General features: G+C 42.6%; 1 protein-coding gene across 1 annotated transcript; it reads right to left on the bottom strand.

Annotated features, from left to right (window-relative positions):
- Window positions 1-667: 667 nt before the first annotated feature.
- Window positions 668-19,850, bottom strand: grm6a (glutamate receptor, metabotropic 6a). The gene is made up of 16 exons (XM_074644885.1): window positions 19,673-19,850; window positions 16,062-16,691; window positions 12,305-12,521; window positions 10,612-10,747; window positions 10,307-10,461; window positions 10,055-10,195; window positions 9,768-9,968; window positions 8,252-8,391; window positions 7,174-7,296; window positions 6,659-6,923; window positions 6,348-6,583; window positions 6,097-6,258; window positions 5,806-5,955; window positions 3,320-3,460; window positions 3,128-3,232; window positions 668-1,253 (listed from the first exon to the last, which is right to left on the bottom strand). The coding sequence occupies exons 2-15, from the start codon at window positions 16,644-16,646 to the stop codon at window positions 3,143-3,145; spliced, it is 2,742 nt and encodes a 913-aa protein (XP_074500986.1). The 5' UTR covers window positions 16,647-16,691; window positions 19,673-19,850; the 3' UTR covers window positions 668-1,253; window positions 3,128-3,142.
- Between the last annotated feature and the right edge of the window lie 265 nt (window positions 19,851-20,115).

Consider the following 20,115-nt stretch of genomic DNA (forward strand, 5'->3'; position numbering starts at 1 on the left):
CCTGGCTTTACTTTGCATTTCTTTTATTTACGGGGTGTCACCATATCTGTCAATTTAATCACTTTTGCAGTAAAATATAAAGAGAGAATTCATCACTTTGAGTGCCGGTGGATGAAATTAAATATTTTTACACTGAGTCACAGAAAGATATTTTAAAGTCACACATGAACCTAAATTACTTCAAGATATTAACCACTAAATCATTGATTGCAGAGATTTTCACACTGTGACATTTTCCTGTTTCTGACTTTTAACACTATAATATAAATGTTCTCGTATCCTCTCTCTCTCTCTCTCTCAAATGGACACATATTTGGGGCTGAACACTTCTGGAATCAGTTATTCAGTATTTTTCAGTTTGACACGGCGTCTCAGGCGTCCATGTTGGAGTCCACAGTGTTTCTGATCAACAGGTTTCTAAAGGTGGACGGTGATGGAGAAGCTCAGGATGAACAGGTGAGCTCTTCAGGTGAGTCAACAAACTGGACTGGAGCGGTTTAACCAGAATCAAAGATATTTCTATTTGTCTTCTTTAGAATTAAAGCCAGAGAAGAAGAAGTCCTCAGTTTATAAAGAACACCAGCTGCTGGCTCAACCATCTGTACACATTGTTTGTGTGAAGCATTTAAACAGTTCAGTAAACATTCAGACTACAGGATGAAAAATATACTGTTGAATATGTTTAATAATTAAATGAAAAAGTTACGAAACATTCAAACATGCAAGACCATTTGTAACGGCATTACCCAAATATTACTATTATTTATAATTATATATATAAATAATTTGACTTTTGTAATAACGACATATTGACAAAATGTTTAACAGTAAAAACATTTATCCAATGAGCCACAATTTAATGTTTAAAATGTTCCCAAATATGACAAAAATGTCCCTGCTGCAAGAAACTACACAAGATGCTGAGTACTCTGTGTACTCTGTGTACCTCACTAGTAACTCATTCATCTGTTTCTTTGACTTTTCTTTTTCTGTCACCATGACAACGATGATGTTAACACTGACCCCTGAGCTCTGAGGAGGAAGTTTCATTCTGCTGTCATGACAACACTTCCTGCTGAGGACTTCCTGTCTGTACCACAAAAACTCATGATTTTCACAATAAAAGCCCATTGGATAGTTTTATTTTGACTCGTTGGTCAATGTGTGTGTGTGTGTGTGTGTGTGTGTGAGACCATGTAATCTTCATGTTGATGATGTCATCAGGCTCTGGACAGGGATTGGTCAGTAGCTACCTGAGAGGAGAGAATAACAACAGCTGTTATTGATCACACAGTCGGTCATCATTTCAATTTCAATTTATTTTTTTCATCAGTGATGTGATGATGCTGATTCGACGAGGTGTGGTGAGGTCATCCTCAGATTGTTTTCAGGACTCTGTAGATCCTGCAGGGTCTGTGAGGGGTCGAGGGTTTGAATCCCTCTGCTGTCTGCAGGCTTTAATCACTCTGATAACATTAATATTCAGCTGGTTATTAATAAAAACACTCTGTTCAGTCAGTCATGTGTTAATGCTCTGAACTGTTTGATGACAGCAGGCGGTTTCAGGGAACCCTGGACCCTCTTCAAGGACTCTGAAAACCAGCTGAACCAGTGGGGCCTCTCTAACCACCCCAGAAGCCCCTCATGGATTCATAGAAACTAAGAACCTTGTTGTTTTGGTGCATAACAATAAATATAATGAGAAAATAAAAAGACAAATTAAATAGAAAGTTTAAAATAAAAATGTGAAATGTGTATATGTCCCATATCTCTGTATTTAAATAAAGAGTTGTACAGTATGAACATATTGAAACAGATTTTTTGGTCACAGAGTCCCGGAGCTTTGAGTCATATGTGAGATATCAGCTGTTTCCTCTGACAGTCACTTCCTGTCTGAGAGCTGAGATCTGATTGGCTGACAGCCTGTATCGATCCAACAGGATATTGGAAATCATTGGACACGTTCAGTCTCAGGTTTACACTCTGATGTGTGTCATCATGTTCATGTGGAATAGAACCCGTTGGTGCCTTGCTCCTGAGCAGCTGCTCAGCTCTTAACATCATCATGAATCTTTAAGAAGCAGCTGAAATATTCAGCAGCTCCTCCAGAAATATCTGCAGCAGCTTCCAGACGTCAAGAATCATCTTCGTCCTGTTCAACACACACGGGTTGGCTCCACCCATCCACCATACGAGGACATAAACCCCGCCCCTGCCTGTCAATTATCAGAGTATCTGAGTAGGGAAAAAAAATGATCCTCTAGCTCCTCTACCTCCCAGGGCATGCTGGGAGATGTAGTTCCTCCTGAGGTTCGGTTCTGCTCCTCTGTCAAAACAGAACGTCTCTCTCAGTCAACAATATGTCAACTTAGAATTCATGTTCTCGAGAGTTTGAACTTGACAAAACTGCTCAGAGGACAGCAGGACAAAGAACAGTCAGTAAGTTAGTGACGTAGTCACCGAGATGTCACCCATTGGTCGGTGGATTGCCATTTTGAAGCCTGGAGTTCGGCATTTTGGCCGTCACCATCTTGGTTTTTGGCCTTTGCCGTCTTGGTTTTTGAACGCCACTGTCTTGGTTTTTGACCGTCTCCATCTTGGTTTTTGACCGTCTCCATCTTGGTTTTTGACCGTCTCCATCTTGGTTTTTGACCATCCTCAATTTGGTTTTTGTCCGTCGCCATCTTGGTTTCTGGCCGTCGCCATCTTGGTATTTGGCCTTCACCAGCTTGGTGTTTTGGTGTCTTGGTGTTGCAACCAGAGACCAACCACGAGAGGGTGGAGCTAAGTACAACCAAACGCTGAATAAGACATTTTTAGGCGACCAGAAGTGTTATAATTAACTTTGACGAAGTGAAACACACTGTGAAAGGGTTAAAGTTGTAGACAAAAATACTAGTATTGGACACATTAACACGTTGACCTGATGGTGGCGCTATAGGAATGTTTCAGTGTGAACCAAAGTGGAGGACAGACAGACAGATAAAACCTGTAATTTGTAGTATTACTGCAGTGTTACTGGGTATGTCAGTGTATATACTGTAGTGTGTAGTAGTACCTGTAATTTGTAGTATTACTGCAGTGTTACTGGGTATGTCAGTGTATATACTGTAGTGTGTAGTAGTACTTGTAATTTGCAGTATTACTGCGATCTGTCAGGTTCAATCTTCGTCTCTCCGTTCTGTTTCTCAGTTACAGATCTTTGAGACACTCTGGCAGCTTGGGCAACGGCCTGCAACACAGCAACACAGCAACCATCAGAACAAGCAACATAGCAGCACAGCAACCATCAGGCATCCCAGCAGAGTTGTGTTCAGACCTTGAAGCTTCTCTTCCTCTTCTGGACGTTCTGTTCGGGATGACAAATGATGACGTAAACTTTGGGCAAGTAGAGCATCCCGAGAGAGACGAACGCACTGAGAGACATGGAGACGGTCAGAGTGGCTGTCTGGATGAACATCTGTAGAGACAGAACAGAGAGAACATCCTAAAGAGACATGGGACTATAAAATATACAATGACTACCAGACCATGAGAACCACCACAATGACTACAAGACCATGAGAACCACCACGATGACTACAAGACCATGAGAACCACCACAATGACTACCAGACCATGAGAACCACCACAATGACTACAAGACCATGAGAACCCCCATAACGACCACAAGACCATGAGAACCCCCACAACGACTACAAGACCATGAGAACCCCCACAACGACTACAAGACCATGAGAACCACCACGATGACTACAAGACCATGAGAACCACCACAACGACTACAAGACCATGAGAACCACCACGATGACTACAAGACCATGAGAACCACCACAATGACTACAAGACCATGAGAACCACCACAATGACTACAAGACCATGAGAACCCCTACAGTTACTACAAGACCACAAGAACCCCCACAATGACTACAAGACCATGACAACCACCACAATGACTACAAGACCATGAGAACCCCTACAGTTACTACAAGACCACAAGAACCCCCACAATGACTACAAGACCATGACAACCCCCACAACGACTACAAGACCATGAGAACCACTACAGTGACTACAAGACCATGAGAATCATCATATCTGTCTAAACAGTGTAAACAGGGCCTTAATCTCTATAATAAATAAACACAATGTAAACAGTCAGCAGTGTTTGTTTGTTTGTTTGTGTGTGTGTGTGTGTGTGTGTGTGTGTGTGTGTGTGTGTGTGTGTGTGTGTGTGTGTGTGTGTGTGTGTGTGTGTGGGTGCGCGCGTGTGTGTGTGTGTGTCTGTGTGTGTGTGTGTGTGTGTGTGCGTGTGTGTGTGCAGGGTTTTGGCGAGAGGATTTCAATTTGTGGTATTCAGATGATCAGCTCTGAATCTTTTTAATTTCACCGTTTCTATGAAATCTCTTTTTTCTTTTCTCTCTCTGCTTTCAGATAAATCTGCTGGATGTGTTTCTGTCTGACGCTGCTGTTTCTGGCTTTTATTGTCTCTGTTCATCTGTTTGTTGGAGCTCTTTGTAACTTTGGTTTTAACAAAGTTATTATTCTATAATGACATCCTGTGTTGGTTTTATAATCTGTATAATCCAGCTGTTCCCGACTCGTTTATCTCTCTCTTGTCCCTCCCTGAACTCACACTGAACCACAAACACTAAAAACAGCTCTCTCACTCTCTCTCAGCTTTCACCTGGTTTCTGTGTCACATCCCAGTTTATTATGTCTCCTCAGAGAAACTCCATCATGTTTATGAAGGAGATGTGAATGTGGCTGCATCCATCCAGGAGCTTCTCTGGAGCTTTAAACTCACAATACGTCCCCATTAAGAAGGATAAATGTAGAAACTCATCTTTTCCTCTCAGTTTCAGCCTCCATTCAGAATAAAATTATGCACTTAAGAGCACAGAAAGCAACCAGTTACCACACAGCTAGATCAACCCTTGAGTTTACAGAAAATGATTATAGAGTGAGAGAAAAGTCAAATTCTGGAATTATAAAAAAGTAGGGCTGTCAATTGATTAAAAATATTTAATCATGATTAATCGCAAATTAATCACACAATTTTTATGTGTTCAAAATGTACCTTAAAGGGAGATTTGTCAAGTATTTAATACTCTTATCAACATGGGAGTGGACAAATATTCTGCTTTATGCAAATGTATGTATATATTTATTATTGGAAATCAATTAACAACACAAAACAATGACAAATACTGTCCAGAAACCCTCACAGGTACTACATTTAGCATAAAAAATATGCTCAAATCATAACATGGCAAACTGCAGCCCAACAGGCAACAACAGCTGTCAGTGTGTCAGTGTGCTGACTTGACTATGACTTGCCCCAAACTGCATGTGATTATCATAAAGTGGGCATTTCTGTAAAGGGGAGACTCGTGGGTACCCATAGAACACATTTACATTCACACATCTGGAGGTCAGAGGTCAAGGGACCCCTTTCAAAATGGCCATGACAGTTTTTCCTCGACGAAATTTAGCGTCAGTGTTTTTTCTAGTTTCATATGATACCAGTATCTTCACTTTAGCTTTAAAACTGAGCCCGATACAACCTAAAAATCACAAGCTGCGTTAAATCAATTGGTGCTATTAAATCGAATTTGCGTTAATGCGTTATTGCTTTTTGCAAATTAACCTGTTTTGTAAATAAATCAGTTAATTTAAGTAAATATTTTGGTGTCTGTTATTTGCCATGGTGCCTTGAACCAGTCATGACACCTGATCTCTCCTGGTTTTGGCCTGGTTTGGCCTGGTTTAGCCTGGTTTGGCCTGGTTTGGCCTGGGTCTTACCTTCTCCGTGGACTGGGCAGTACCAAAGAAGATTGGTACAAAGGCGAGCCAGATGATGCAGGTGGTGTACATTGTGAATCCAATCGGCTTCGCTTCGTTAAACGTCTCTGGAACACCGCGACTCTTCACTGCGTACACCGTACATGTTACCTAGAAACAAAAAGTATACAGGTTACTTAGCAACATAGGCAGTACAGCTGCTTGGTCTGAAATCAGTATTTATTAGAGTTGGTCTTCAATCACAGATCAATGACGGATTAATACTGGATCAATACTGGATCAATATGTTACCATGAGTACGATGCTGTAGCTGAGGCAGCAGATGATTGACAGGTCAGACATGTCACATTTCAGGATGCCTCGGGCCTGGTCGGGGTTGGGGGGGCGCTGCTCCTCGTAGTCAATGATGGTGTGAGGGGGGACGACGGCGAACCACACAAACACCCCGAGGATCTGAAACACACCGTCACACCCACAAACCTGAATCACGTGACCAGCGGCTGAAACAGGAACAGGCGGCGGTCAGATACCTGTGCTCTCACCTGGACGGAGATGAGGATGAAGGTGATGATGAGCTGGGAGCTGGGGCTGATGAATTTGGGCGGGGTCACCGACTTCTGGCCCTGTTCAAAGATGCGGTAGATGCGGTTGGTTTTGGTCAACATGGCGGAGTAGGTGATGGCCATGCCGAGGCCCAGCAGGAGGCGACGGAAGGCACAAGCCACCGCACCTGGCTCCGCGATCATCAGGAAGGTGATCAGGTAGATCAGGAAGATACCTGCAGACGGACAGACAGGTGACATCCATACTATAGGGCAGAGAGAGAGAGAGAGAGAGAGAGACAGGTACCCACCTGTCAGTAGGACGTAGCTGAGCTCCCTCCCCGACGCCCTGACGATGGGTGTGTCATTGAAGCGGATGAAGGTGATCACTACAGCGCTGGTTGCTAGGATACCGAGCATGGCGAGCGAGGCCGGCACTAGGGCGAAGGGGGAGTTCCACTCAAGTTTGATGATCGGTGTCGGACGACAGTCAGTTCTGTTGGGGGTGGGGCGCATGTCTAACGGACAGGTCTCACAGTTAAACTCATCCAACTGGTACTGGTATCCATCACAGAGCTGCAGAGAGAGACAGGTCAAAGAGAGAGAGACAGGTCAGAGAGAGACAGACAGGTCAGAGAGAGACAGACAGGTCAGAGAGAGAGAGAAAGAGAGAGACAGGTCAGAGAGAGAGACAGGTCAGAGAGAGACAGACAGGTCAGAGAGAGACAGACAGGTCGGAGACAGACAGACAGGCCCTCCAGGGTGCCCTTCCAGTGGAGAGAACGTAAGCATTATTCTACATGTGAATGAGTGCTGGTGGTTTTACCTCACAGTGCCAGCAGCAGGGAACTCCTTTCACCATCTTCTTCCTCTCTCCTGGTTTACAGGGAAAACTACAGATGGACTCTGGAACTAATTTATCTCCTCCAGACCACTGCATCTCCTCCAGCTGACAGACAGGTAGAGAGACAGACAGGTGGACAAAGAGACGGGTACACAGAGAGAGAGAGAGTATTTAAACTATCTTTATTACATGGCGTTGTTGAATACTCGATTCTGATTGGTCGATCACAGAGTTCTGCGGTCTTTTATTTCTTTATAACAGACCGTTGCTATGGACGCAGTTCTGATGTTGGACTCTGGAGGACCATTTTTGTGTTATGGATTTCTTAAAGGTCTCATATTGTAAAAAGTGAGATTTTCATGTCTTTCAGGTTTAAGTGCTATATAAATACTGTTAAACTATCAAAGCGCTCAATATACAGAGAAATACACACAGCCCGTATTCAGAAACTGTGCGTTTGAAACAAGCCGTTAGGATTTCTGTCCATTTGTGATGTCACAAATCTACAATATTTAGACCATTACATGGTTTTACACATAAACATTCTAAATGTGTCCCAGTTTATTTCCTGTTGCAGTGTATGTGAATAACATCAGCTGACAGGAAGTAAACATGGACCCAAGCTGTTGCCTAGCAACGCAATTCCGTTGCAATTCCGTTAAAATGCACTAAAACGGAGCGTTTCAGACAGAGGGTGAATACAGGTATATTCAGGCTGACAGTATGAGGAAAATAACGTGTTTTTTTTAACATTACAGCATGTAAACATGTTCTATTAGAAACACAAAATACAAGTATGAACCTGAAAATGAGCACAATATGGGACTTTTAAGTAAGTAGCCTTGTAATAAGCGGGATAATGTAGAGCGAGGCTGGTCATACAAAAGAAACCCCTTCAGGGCGATGAGAGACCCCGACGCAAAGGGGTTTCTTTCACAACAATGACCGGCTCGCTGTACATTATCCCTTACATATAGTGGTAGGTCTGGTAGTGGTAGGTCACCACAGCGTTTATAAACTCCACAACCAGTGACATTTATTTATCGAACAAGCTTCTTACATTGAGTTTCAGGTTATTGGTCCACTGGCCGATGACATGGTAACCAGGATGGCTGTGATTGGTCATCTGGAATTGGAAGATGTCGTAACGGCCGGGAGCATCTCCGTTCTCATTGAACAAAACACTCGTACCTGCACTTCCTGCAGGACACAAACAGAGACAGGCCGGTCACATTCAGAAAGGAAGAACGCTTCCTTTACATCACCTTCAGCATGTCACCGTTCACACACTGATGACATCACTGCAGCTGAAACATCAGCTCACACCTGATCCACAAGATTCATACCTGATCCACAGAACGAATTCAACTCATTAAAAACCAGAGACACTGTGCTCTCTGCAATGGACTTCAGTTTAACAGTAAACAGCTGATGATCCACAGATACAGAAAAATATTTTACAGTTTGTATTTTTCGTTTTGTTTGTGCAGAAATAGAAGATGTGAATAAAAACAGCTGGATGGAAACACAATCTCTTCTTCTTCCTCCTGCAGAGAGTTTTCAGCAGCTGTACACTTTAATTATTAACACACAGTAACAGACACACACACACACACACACAGTAACACACAGAGTCCTCAGAGGAAACATCTAAAGTGCATTAACTTATTTTTAACTTATTATCTCTCGGTGTCTCTGAATAAAGAAAAAGCTGCTGTGAAAATCAAACTGCTGCTGAAAACCAGAACATGAACCACACTGGACACAGGATGAAGCTGAGCCTGGTGGTGCAGGACCAGATGAAGCTGAGCCTGGTGGTGCAGGACCGTCAGAATGATCACAACACACTGACTGTCTCTCTCACTCGCTCTCTTCTTTACCGTCTCCTCCTGCTGGAGATAAATGAACGGAAAGCAGCCGATACCGGAGGTTTGCGGGCCTCAAACAGGTCTGAACAACAGGAGCGCACAACTTTTATCCCAAAATAAGATCAAATAAAAGTCCCATTAGAGAAATAAACGAATCACAGAGCAGCTTGGTGCGGTGTCAGTGCTGGAGCTGAGGCGAGAGCGGCTGGTGCTGGTGGACGGTGCTCCTCCAAAATGTTCCGAAACTGCATTTCCTCAGACAGCAACATCACCTCAGCAACATGTCTATCCCTCCTCTGGTGCGCTGTGACCGGCGTGCGGCTGTGCGGCTCCTCGGTGCAGCAGCAGCCAGACGGCCGCCTCGCCAGGAGGAGACGGTGAAGAAGACAGCGAGTGAGAGAGAGTCGGTGTGTTGCGTTAATTCTTGTCTCATTTGTGGTCTGATAAACAGTAAATTCATTTAAACTGGGTTGAAAAATGATGCAATCTGGTTGGCATGGTAATGAATTACGTCTGACTATTAACCACACCCCCATTCTCTGTCTGAGAAAGAAAAAAAAACAGGAAGTAAAACTGGCTGGAGGGGGGGCTTTAAAGGCCTCGTGGGCCTCAGCCAGATGTCCCCCTCTCACCTCTCTCTCTGTTCAGGTACTGCAGCTCTCATGTGTTGCTCTGATGTACATTCATATTTTCTGTGCGTTTTCTTACCGTTGAAGTTGACGGCTCTAATGTAGTCGAGCAGCGAGCGTCCCTCCACAGGGTCCATGTCGCTGCAGACTCCGGAGCTGCTGGGACACAGATCCAGGTGCATGCTGTGCAGAGCGTAAGCGACGGCGTAGACGGCGTCGATCACAAACTGAACTTTCCCCTCCTGCTCGTAGGACGAGTCCCGACCGATCCTCTCCTCGCCTGCGGGGACACGCAAACAGTCACGTGACTTCTTGATCGAAAGGTGTCTCACGCCACCTAGACCGCGCCAGCTAAGGTGTGCGTACCTGTACATTTCTTCTTGTCGGGGTCCTGTTTGATTCCAGGCCGGGTCAATTTACACCTGAAGTCGTCCTCCCAGAACTCATTGAACCAGATGTTCCTGCGGTTGTTCTCCAGAGAACGAGACATGAAGTACTGATCGAAGCCTGTACAACACACACACACACAAAGATAAACACACACAGATAAACACACACACACACACACACTCAGCCAGTTCAGACTCTCTCAGTCCGTCATGTTTTGATTATTTTTACCGTCTATTGAAACCCGTTTGGGTAGGATTGTCACCGCGCCCTCGGCGACATCCTCCAGCTCCATGATCGGTGAACTCTTTGCTCCCCAGCTGTCCGATCCCACAAACAGGAATTGGCCCGTCAGGTTAGCACGCTTCGCCGCCTCAAGGACACGCCTACCAGGAAGAGAGGGGAGCACTCAGAGTGGAGTCATGTGACCTGGTTTGGACTGAATGTGATGATTGCGTGGGCGGAGCTGAGGAGCTGATCTGTGATCTCGCTTTGTTTTTGTTGTTTACATGAACCAATATTGTTTGTGTTTTTACTTGATGTCGTCCTCGTTGGCGAAGATGATCACTCCTCTGGCGTTACTCGTCTCCATTAGACGTATGATGATCTTGTCGAACAATCCGGGTGTTGGCTCGCGAGGAATCTTCACCGACTGAGCGATACACACCCCACCTGACAGAGAGACAGACAGGTATGCAGAGAGACACACAGGTACAGTACGCAGAGAGACGGCCTGCAAGGTTTCCTAACCCTAACCACTGGGGTTTCATGCCTAACCCTAACTGTTGGTTTTAATGTCTTACGCTTTGTCCACACAGGGAACGTCAGCAGCGCATGGCAGGTGCCTCGCTGAACGGCTGTATGTTTCACGCGTGCGGTGTCCACACCAGCTGCGTTTCTGCTGCTGCTGCCAGCCCTTTCTTTCTACATAAAGTTTGCCTTTCATAATGGCCATTTCATTTCAATATAAATGTCATTTTAGACAGAAAAGGTTAAGAAACGTGTGGTAATTTGTAAATAATAGTAATAATCCACAATTAAAACCCCGTACTTTATTCATTCATGGACCCCTGCAAGTCACTGCATGTTCTATAACACTGTCCTGCATATATTTCAGAATAAAAGCCCTGTGTTAACAAATGAAGGCATTCAGTCCACAGAAAAAACACTTTTATTTTGAAATGAAAGCAGGAAGTGTTGATTTAAAAATAAATCTTTACTTCTTTTCATGTCGTTACATATTCTACAGATATCTAGCCATTGAAACTGTAGTAATGTTGCTGGTATGATAACAATATACTGTCAATAGATAATTTTCACTGTCTGTTGCTGCTGTGAACCGCACGGCTCGCAGTAAAAATAGACGAGACCTCAAATCTCTAGAAGACACTCCTGATGTTCCCTGTGTGGACACGCCGTAAACCTAATATTTCCTTTCTTTGTTGGATGCCCTGCCTGGTTTCTTAACCCTAACCCTAACTGTGGGGGATTCTTGCCTCACCCTAACTTTCTGGTTTCTGTACTTTCCTTCTGGGACTCGGTCGGGCTCACACTCCCTGATTTATCTTTTCATTGTCATGAGTGCTTATAGCCAAGGAGGGTTTTGAGTGACATGCACTGGCTTGTGCTTTGCCTTAGGTCTCTATTCAACTGCGGAGTCGACGGACAACGCCCTAAACAACATCTTATGATTCATTGGCTGTGTGTGATTTCTTGCCTCAGGAATTCTGGGAAAAGAGTGAGATATTCCCAAGAAATCCATTTATTATCTGTAACCGCTTCATCTATTCGGGGTCACGGGGTGGCAAGGGTGGGGTACACCCTGGACAGGTCGCCAGACTATCACAGGGCTGACACATAGAGACAGACAAACAGTCACACCTACGGGCAATTTAGAGCCAACAATTAACCTGCATGTCTTTGGACTGTAGGAGGAAGCCGGAGAACCCGGAGAAAACCCACGCTAACACGGGGAGAACATGCAAACTCCACACAGAAGGGCCCCAAAGCCGGATTCGAACCTGTGATCCTTTTGCTGTGAGGCGACAGTACTAACCTGCACCACCGTGCATCACCGGAAAGGGTGAGATGTTCCCGAAAAAAGTGATATTTTTAAAATCAAGAGAAAACCTCCCAGCCTATTTACAACAGCTCATCAAGAAAATATAGAACAGAAAGATGAAAAGAATAAAACAGAAGAAAATAGAGTAAAGTAGAACCCTAACATACCAGCCTCTCTGGAGATCTGCATGAAGGCGTCAACGCCGCTCTCTCCGTAGTTTCCCTCGGAGGCCAGCGTGGAGACGTAGTTCCAGCCCAGAGCTTTGACGATGTCCAGCATGGCCTGAGCCTGGTACGAGTCCGGAGGAACCACCCGAGAGAAGAAGTCGTAGCGGTTGTTGTCGCTGAGCTCTGGAGCCGTCGATGCATAGCTCACCTGGGGGATCTGAATAATACGCCAATAATCAATAATTTGAATAATCCATTCAAAGTTTCATGTTGCCAAAACACCAAAACACAACAAAGATAATCTCCTCCTCCTCCTCAGTCTGTCTTACACCTGCAGCTGTTTACTCCATTAAAAGTAAAACAAAAAGAGTAAAACTCAATTCAGATCATAACTATTATTATTATACTAATATTTATTGTTACCATTATTTATTTATGTACTAATATTTGCCTGTTATTCCGATTGCTCTTATTAGTAAATACATAATAATAATTCAGTGTTAGGGGTAGCCTATAGATTGAAAGCATGATCGCTAAAACGGAGGAAGACATTTCATTATATTATATTATACAGGGACCTCTGTACAAGTATTAAGTATTAAACAAGCCATACTTGAGCAACGTGAGTTTTAACGATTCCTTATGATAAATTAATTATTTTCTATCCCGTCAGTAATTCAGTTCATGTCAGCCTACGGCACACACTCGTCTCCTGAGCGTCTAGCAGCGATTATAACTTAACTATCAAGATTATAAGTAACTGGAGACAAAACTTTATTTTTCTACTCCACGTAGATCATAAAACCTTTAATATAATAATGACTCGTTGAAATCGGTGGAGAAATGTAGACGTTATAGCGCTTTTTATACAGAAAATGGCAGCTCCCCATTCACTTGTATAGAGTTACAGACCAGTCTTGCCCTTTCCAATATGGCGCCCATGTTGACATTTGCCGCAACGGGCTGAGGTGTCCAATCCGGCGTCTGTGTATATATGTGTATGGCTGGACGTACCTCAGGTGAAAAGCATTCTGGGTAACTGTAGGTCACAGGAGACGGCTTAAACAGGTCATGAATCATCAGCGTCCCATTAAAAGGGCTGATTATGAAACTCCAGTCATCTCACTACATTTCACTCATGTGTTGCCATAGTTACCACCTGATTAGCATAAATATACACACGCAGTGTCCAGTTTATTAGGTACACCTAGCTAAATACTGTATAATGCAGTCTAATCCAACAGTCGTGCAGTAAACACAGAGGTTCACGTTCATAACAGATCAGAGAAAAAGATTTAAAATCACAGACGTCATAAAATCATGTTGATCAGGTTGATTTCACATCGTTCACAACGTTCACTTTGAACCAAACCGAGGTCTTCCTGTTCAATTTCAACACATGGACGCCACTGGTCAAACTGGAAACACTGGTGGACTTAAACAGAGCAGAGGGAGCTACACACACACACACACACACACACACACACACACACACACACGGGATTAGTGTTGTGTAACAGCAGCTGAATGTGTGTCAGAGCTTCAATAAATTGAAGAACAATCACATTAACACCACACTGTGTGTGTGTGTGTGTGTGTGTGTGTGTGTGTGTGTGTGTGTGTGTGTGTGTGTGTGTGTGCGTGTGCATGTGCATGTGCGTGCAGATTAATATTAACGAGCTCCTAAAAGCAGAGCTCGTTATGACAGTCATCTTCATCATCATCATCATCATCATCATCACCAGAGAGACGCTTCAGTGGAGCGAATATGAACATCAGCTCGATCTGTGTGTTCAGGTCACAGTTTATAGTCTGAAACCTCAGTGACATCACAGCCACCTCACTCACTGATTGGTCAGCTGTGTGGAGGTGAGAAAGTAGGCGGGGTTTGGGGTGAGGTGAACGCTACGAATGTCTGAACAAGTGATCATGAATCTCCATGTTTAAAAGCCTCTGTCCTCCCATTCCTCCTTCAGTTTGTCCACTGATCACTGAAAACCAAACAATCGTAAAAGAGACTAAAGTCCGTTTACCTCCAACCAGACACACTTGTTCCTGTTCCAGCTGACATCTGGAAACTACCACACAGACTCTGACAGATGACCATACGGGAAGATTCATATCTGTATCAGCTGGAATGACCAGAGGACTGATCGATTATCAGATATTGGTGAAATATTCCCATGATGCATCTCTGTCACCGAGTGTTTTTGTTTCAGTTATAGTAATAATCTGCTGACACACACACACACACGCACACACACGCACACACACGCACACACACACACACACACACAGTCATTAAAGGCTGTCATTAGAGACAGTCAGTCATCCAGACACAAACCGTCTGTTTAAAACATTAATCCACAAACCAGACTATTTCATCCACTCACTGTCTGTCTCTCTGACTGTCTGTCTGTCTCTGTGTTTACCTGTCTGTCTCTCTCTCTCTGTGTTTACCTGTCTGCCTGTCTCTCTGACATGTTGCATATGTTGCACAAGTTGCACATGTTTCACAGGCGGACCACTAAATTGGTTAAATAAAATGACAAATATCGCCCCCCCAAAAAAACAAAAAACGTCGATGTACTCATTTTCCACATTTACCTGTATATTACCATTACCTGTATTTTACCTGTATATTACCTATCTATTACCAGTATATTACCATTATGTTACCTGTATTTTACCTGTATATTACCTGTCTATTACCAGGTATATTACCATTATGTTACCTGTATGTTACCTGTATTTTAGCTGTATATTACCTGTCTATTACCATTATATTACCTGTATGTTACCTGTATTTTTACCTGTATATTACCTGTATATTACCATTATATTACCTGCATGTTATCTATATTTTACCTGTCTATTACCAGGTATATTACCTGTGTATTTCCTGTATATTACCATTATATTACCTGTATATTACCTGTATGTTACCTGTATATTACCTGTATGTTACCAGGTATATTACCTGTCTATTACCTGTCTATTACCAGGTATATTACCATTATATTACCTGTATGTTACCTGTATATTACCTGTATGTTACCTGTATATTATCTGTCTATTACCTGTCTATTACCAGGTATATTACCTGTCTATTACCATTATATTACCTGTATGTTACCTGTATTTTTACCTGTATATTACCTGTATATTACCAGGTATATTACTATTATATTACCTGCATGTTATCTATATTTTACCTGTCTATTACCAGGTATATTACCTGTGTATTTCCTGTATATTACCATTATATTACCTGTATATTACCTGTATGTTACCTGTATATTACCTGTATGTTACCAGGTATATTACCTGTCTATTACCTGTCTATTACCAGGTATATTACTTGTCTATTATCTGTCTATTACCAGGTATATTACCTGTCTACTACCAGGTATATTACCTGTCTATTACCTGTCTATTACCAGGTATATTACCATTATATTACCTGTATGTTACCTGTATATTACCTGTATGTTACCTGTATATTATCTGTCTATTACCTGTCTATTACCAGGTATATAACCTGTATATTACCATTATATTACCTGTATGTTACCCATATGTTACCTGTATATTACCAACCATATTACCTGTATGTTAACTGTATATTAACTATATATTACCAAGCATATTACCTGTATATCACCATTATATTACCTGTATTTTACCCATATGTTACTTGTATATTACCAAGCATATTACCTGTATATCACCTGTATGTTAAACAGATATTGTTTACCTCAAACAGTCTCAGGATGTTGGCCACCATGATGGACACGGAGCTGGCCGACGCTCCGATCACTCCTACCACCCTCTCTGGTTTGCGGATGATGGGCGGCTCTCCGTTGGAGCAGCGGATGTCGGACGTGTCTTTCTGGATAAGCGCCTGGACGAAGGTGAGGGACTGTTCCAGGGCGTAGGTGTCTCTGGAGCAGGTGTCGAGGATGCGGGCCCCCAGCGTGATGTTGGGCAGCAGCTCTGGGTCGCTGTTGATCTGGTCCAGAGCGTACAACATGGCCTCCATACGGTGGATCCCCGTCTCCTTCTTCAGCTCTCCACAGGGCAGACCGTGGGGGCCGCGGGAGTGGACGGGGAACAGCCCCCCCAGAGTTATGTCACCAGGTATCTTTATGGAGTGAGGGTGGAAGTGCTGGTGGGAGGTGCTCACCTGTACCACCTGTCCACCAATCCACAGCCAGAGAGACAGGAGGAGGCGGGGCCACAGTGAGGACTGACAGGGTGTCCATCCAATCCGGAACAAGACGGGATGATGATGACATTGGTGGAGGGGAGGGGGGGAGGGGGCGGGGCCTGATGATGTCATACTGAGGTGACGTTTAGGGGTGACTGTTCATCTTGCTGTGGACACCTGAGGAAATATCAATCAATCAATCAATCAATCAGTCAATCAATCAATCAATCAATCAATCAATCAATTAGTCCATCAGTCCATCAAATCCATCAGTCCATCAATAAATCAATCAATCTATCTATCCATCCATCCATCTCTTCATTAACTCTCCGCTCACTCTTCATTAACTCTCCGCTCACGCTTCGGAAAATCTCTTTTCACTCTTCATCAACTCTCCGCTCACTCTTCATCAACTCTCCGCTCACTCTTCATTAACTCTCCACTCACTCTTCATCAACTCTCCGCTCACTCTTCATCAACTCTCCACTCACTCTTCATCATCTCTCCGCTCACCCTTTGTCAACTCTCTGCTCACTCTTCATCAACTCTCTGCTCACCCTTCATCAACTCTCTGCTCACTCTTCATCAACTCTCTGCTCACTCTTCATCAACTCTCTGCTCACTCTTCATTAACTCTCCGTTCACTCTTCATCAACTCTCTGCTCACTCTTCATCAACTCTCTGTTCACTCTTCATCAACTCTCTGCTCACTCTTCCTTAACTCTCTGCTCACTCTTCATTAACTCTCTGCTCACTCTTCATTAACTTTCCGCTCACTCTTCATCAACTCTCTGCTCACTCTTCATCAACTCTCTGTTCACTCTTCATCAACTCTCTGCTCACTCTTCCTTAACTCTCTGCTCACTCTTCATTAACTCTCTGTTCACTCTTCATTAACTCTCTGTTCACTCTTCATCAACTCTCCATTCACTCTTCATCAACTCTCCGCTCACTCTTCATTAACTCTCTGCTCACTCTTCATTAACTCTCTGCTCACTCTTCATTAACTCTCCGTTCACTCTTCGTCAACTCTCTGCTCACTCTTCATTAACTCTCTGCTCACTCTTCATTAACTCTCTGCTCACTCTTCATCAACTCTCCATTCACTCTTCATCAACTCTCCGCTCACTCTTCATTAACTCTCTGCTCACTCTTCATTAACTCTCTGCTCACTCTTCATTAACTCTCCGTTCACTCTTCATCAACTCTCTGCTCACTCTTCATCAACTCTCTGTTCACTCTTCATCAACTCTCTGCTCACTCTTCATCAACTCTCTGCTCACTCTTCCTTAACGCTCTGCTCACTCTTCATTAACTCTCTGTTCACTCTTCATTAACTCTCTGTTCACTCTTCATCAACTCTCCATTCACTCTTCATCAACTCTCCGTTCACTCTTCATCAACTCTCTGCTCACTCTTCATTAACTCTCCGTTCACTCTTCATCAACTCTCTGCTCACTCTTCATCAACTCTCTGTTCACTCTTCATCAACTCTCTGCTCACTCTTCCTTAACGCTCTGCTCACTCTTCATTAACTCTCTGTTCACTCTTCATTAACTCTCTGTTCACTCTTCATCAACTCTCCATTCACTCTTCATCAACTCTCCGTTCACTCTTCATCAACTCTCTGCTCACTCTTCATTAACTCTCCGTTCACTCTTCGTCAACTCTCTGCTCACTCTTCATTAACTCTCTGCTCACCCTTTGTCAACTCTCTGCTCACTCTTCATTAACTCTCCGTTTACTCTTCATCAACTCTCCGTTTACTCTTCATCAACTCTCCGTTCACGCTTCATTAACTCATTTGAAACATTTTATCGGGTTGCATTAGAAATGTTACTAAAGATTTTTATAATTGCATTTCTGTTTAATTGTGATTTGTTTAAACGATGTGACAGAGCTCCACTATCTCGCCTTCATCCGGGTTAAATGAGGAATTACACTTGAAGCCTGGAGGGTCTGTTGGATTATATTTGTTCCCATTAACATGATTTATTTGAGAACTATGGGAAATGTAGTTCTTGGATCGAGGTTCTTCGTTCAATTATTCCTGGTTACTGGTAAAGGTTTAGTGCTGGAGGTGATTGAAATACAGTGTGTTTTGATAGAGTAGTTTTCCTGCTTAAATAAAGCTTTTATTAAAAGAATAATCAATGAGTGATTATTGAAAAGTCCTAAATTTTGGAGCAGCTGTTGCGATTTTTATTTGATATCTAAAATTAGAAGAAACCCCTGAAACAATAATCTGTACTACATGAAGAAACATGAAGAGAGAAACGTCTCTTCACAGAGATTACACAATATGAAGAGAAAATGTCCATGAAAATACATGAGGCAAAGTCTCACACTGATGTAATAAATCAAATAGGACTTCACAGTCTGCAGCTATTAATTATTTCCATTATTGATTAATCTGCAGATTATTTTCTCGATTGATGAATGAATTATTTGAAAAAAAAAATCTTTGAATGTTTTCAGTTTACTGTGATATTTGACACACTGGATACACAGCAGAGGATGGAGGGAGGCTATACCCATATATTATTAAAAAAAATAATAATAAATCTAAAAATAGTTGGTGATAAATATCTCTATTTTTCTCTATTTACTCTAATCAATAAACTCAGTTTGAATAATGTTTAAAATGTATTTATTAAATATGTAATTTATCTAATAATGTCAACAATTAGATTTTGACCAGTGAGTCTAATTTGATGTCACTGGTTTCAGTCTGCAGCTATCAAATTATTTTCATTATTGATTAACCTGCAGATTATTTTCTCGACTGATAAATTAATTATTTGATCTATTAAACATCTTAATATAATGAAAAAAAAATATCTTTAAATTGTTTCAGTTTACTGTGATATTTGGCACACTGGATACACAGCAGAGGATGGAGGGAGGCTGTACCCATAAATTATTAAAATATTAATAAATCTAAAAACAGTTGGTGATTTATGTTTTTATTTATTAGTTTGAATAATGTTTAAAATGTAATTATTCAATATGTAATTCATCTAATAATTTCAACAATTTGATTTGGACCAGTGAGTCTAATTTAATGTCACTGGATTCAAACAGCAGCTTAACTGGTTTATTTCTGGGTTAATTGTATTTATTCTAATCACCTGGTTTTGGATCAGAGCAGAACTCACCGGAGCGGAGTCCCGTCTCCTCCTCCCGGTCTGATCTCAGTCCAGAACCCGCTCAACTCCTCTCAGCTCCGGTCCGCTCCGGTAAACTCCCTGCTGGTCCCGGTGAGTCCCGGTGAGTCCGTCAGACTGTGGTTTACCTCCTCTTCCTCCTCCTTCTGCTGTTGCTCCAGTCAGAGGAGGACTGAGGACCTGTCTGTCTGTCTGTCTGTCTGTCTGTCTGTTTAATTAAACTGTCTGTGTTCAGTCTCACCTCTCTGGAGCTCATCAGTGTATATTTAGCTGACAGTGACCTCTACTGGTGACTGAGAGTCATGACTGTCAGACAGGTGTGATAGCAACTTTCAATTAGTAATTAGATTAGATAATTAGCACGTAACCTATTTGAAATTTCTTTTTAATTACTGCCAAATTACCCCAATGTTTACCTTAAAACTTATCAAATA

This window comes from Sebastes fasciatus, chromosome 8 (assembly GCF_043250625.1).
Source record: "Sebastes fasciatus isolate fSebFas1 chromosome 8, fSebFas1.pri, whole genome shotgun sequence".
NCBI lineage: Eukaryota > Metazoa > Chordata > Actinopteri > Perciformes > Sebastidae > Sebastes > Sebastes fasciatus.

Excerpts from the sequence above, each read along its gene's own strand:
- grm6a (XM_074644885.1), bottom strand. The coding sequence starts at position 16,646 with ATGACATCATCAGGCCCCGCCCCCTCCCCCCCTCCCCTCCACCAATGT. Across the intron at positions 12,522-16,061 it reads ACATCCTGAGACTGTTTGAG|ATCCCCCAGGTGAGCTATGC; the intron begins GTAAACAATATC and ends CGTATTATTCAG. Across the intron at positions 8,392-9,767 it reads TAGAGCCGTCAACTTCAACG|GAAGTGCAGGTACGAGTGTT; the intron begins GTAAGAAAACGC and ends TGTGTCCTGCAG.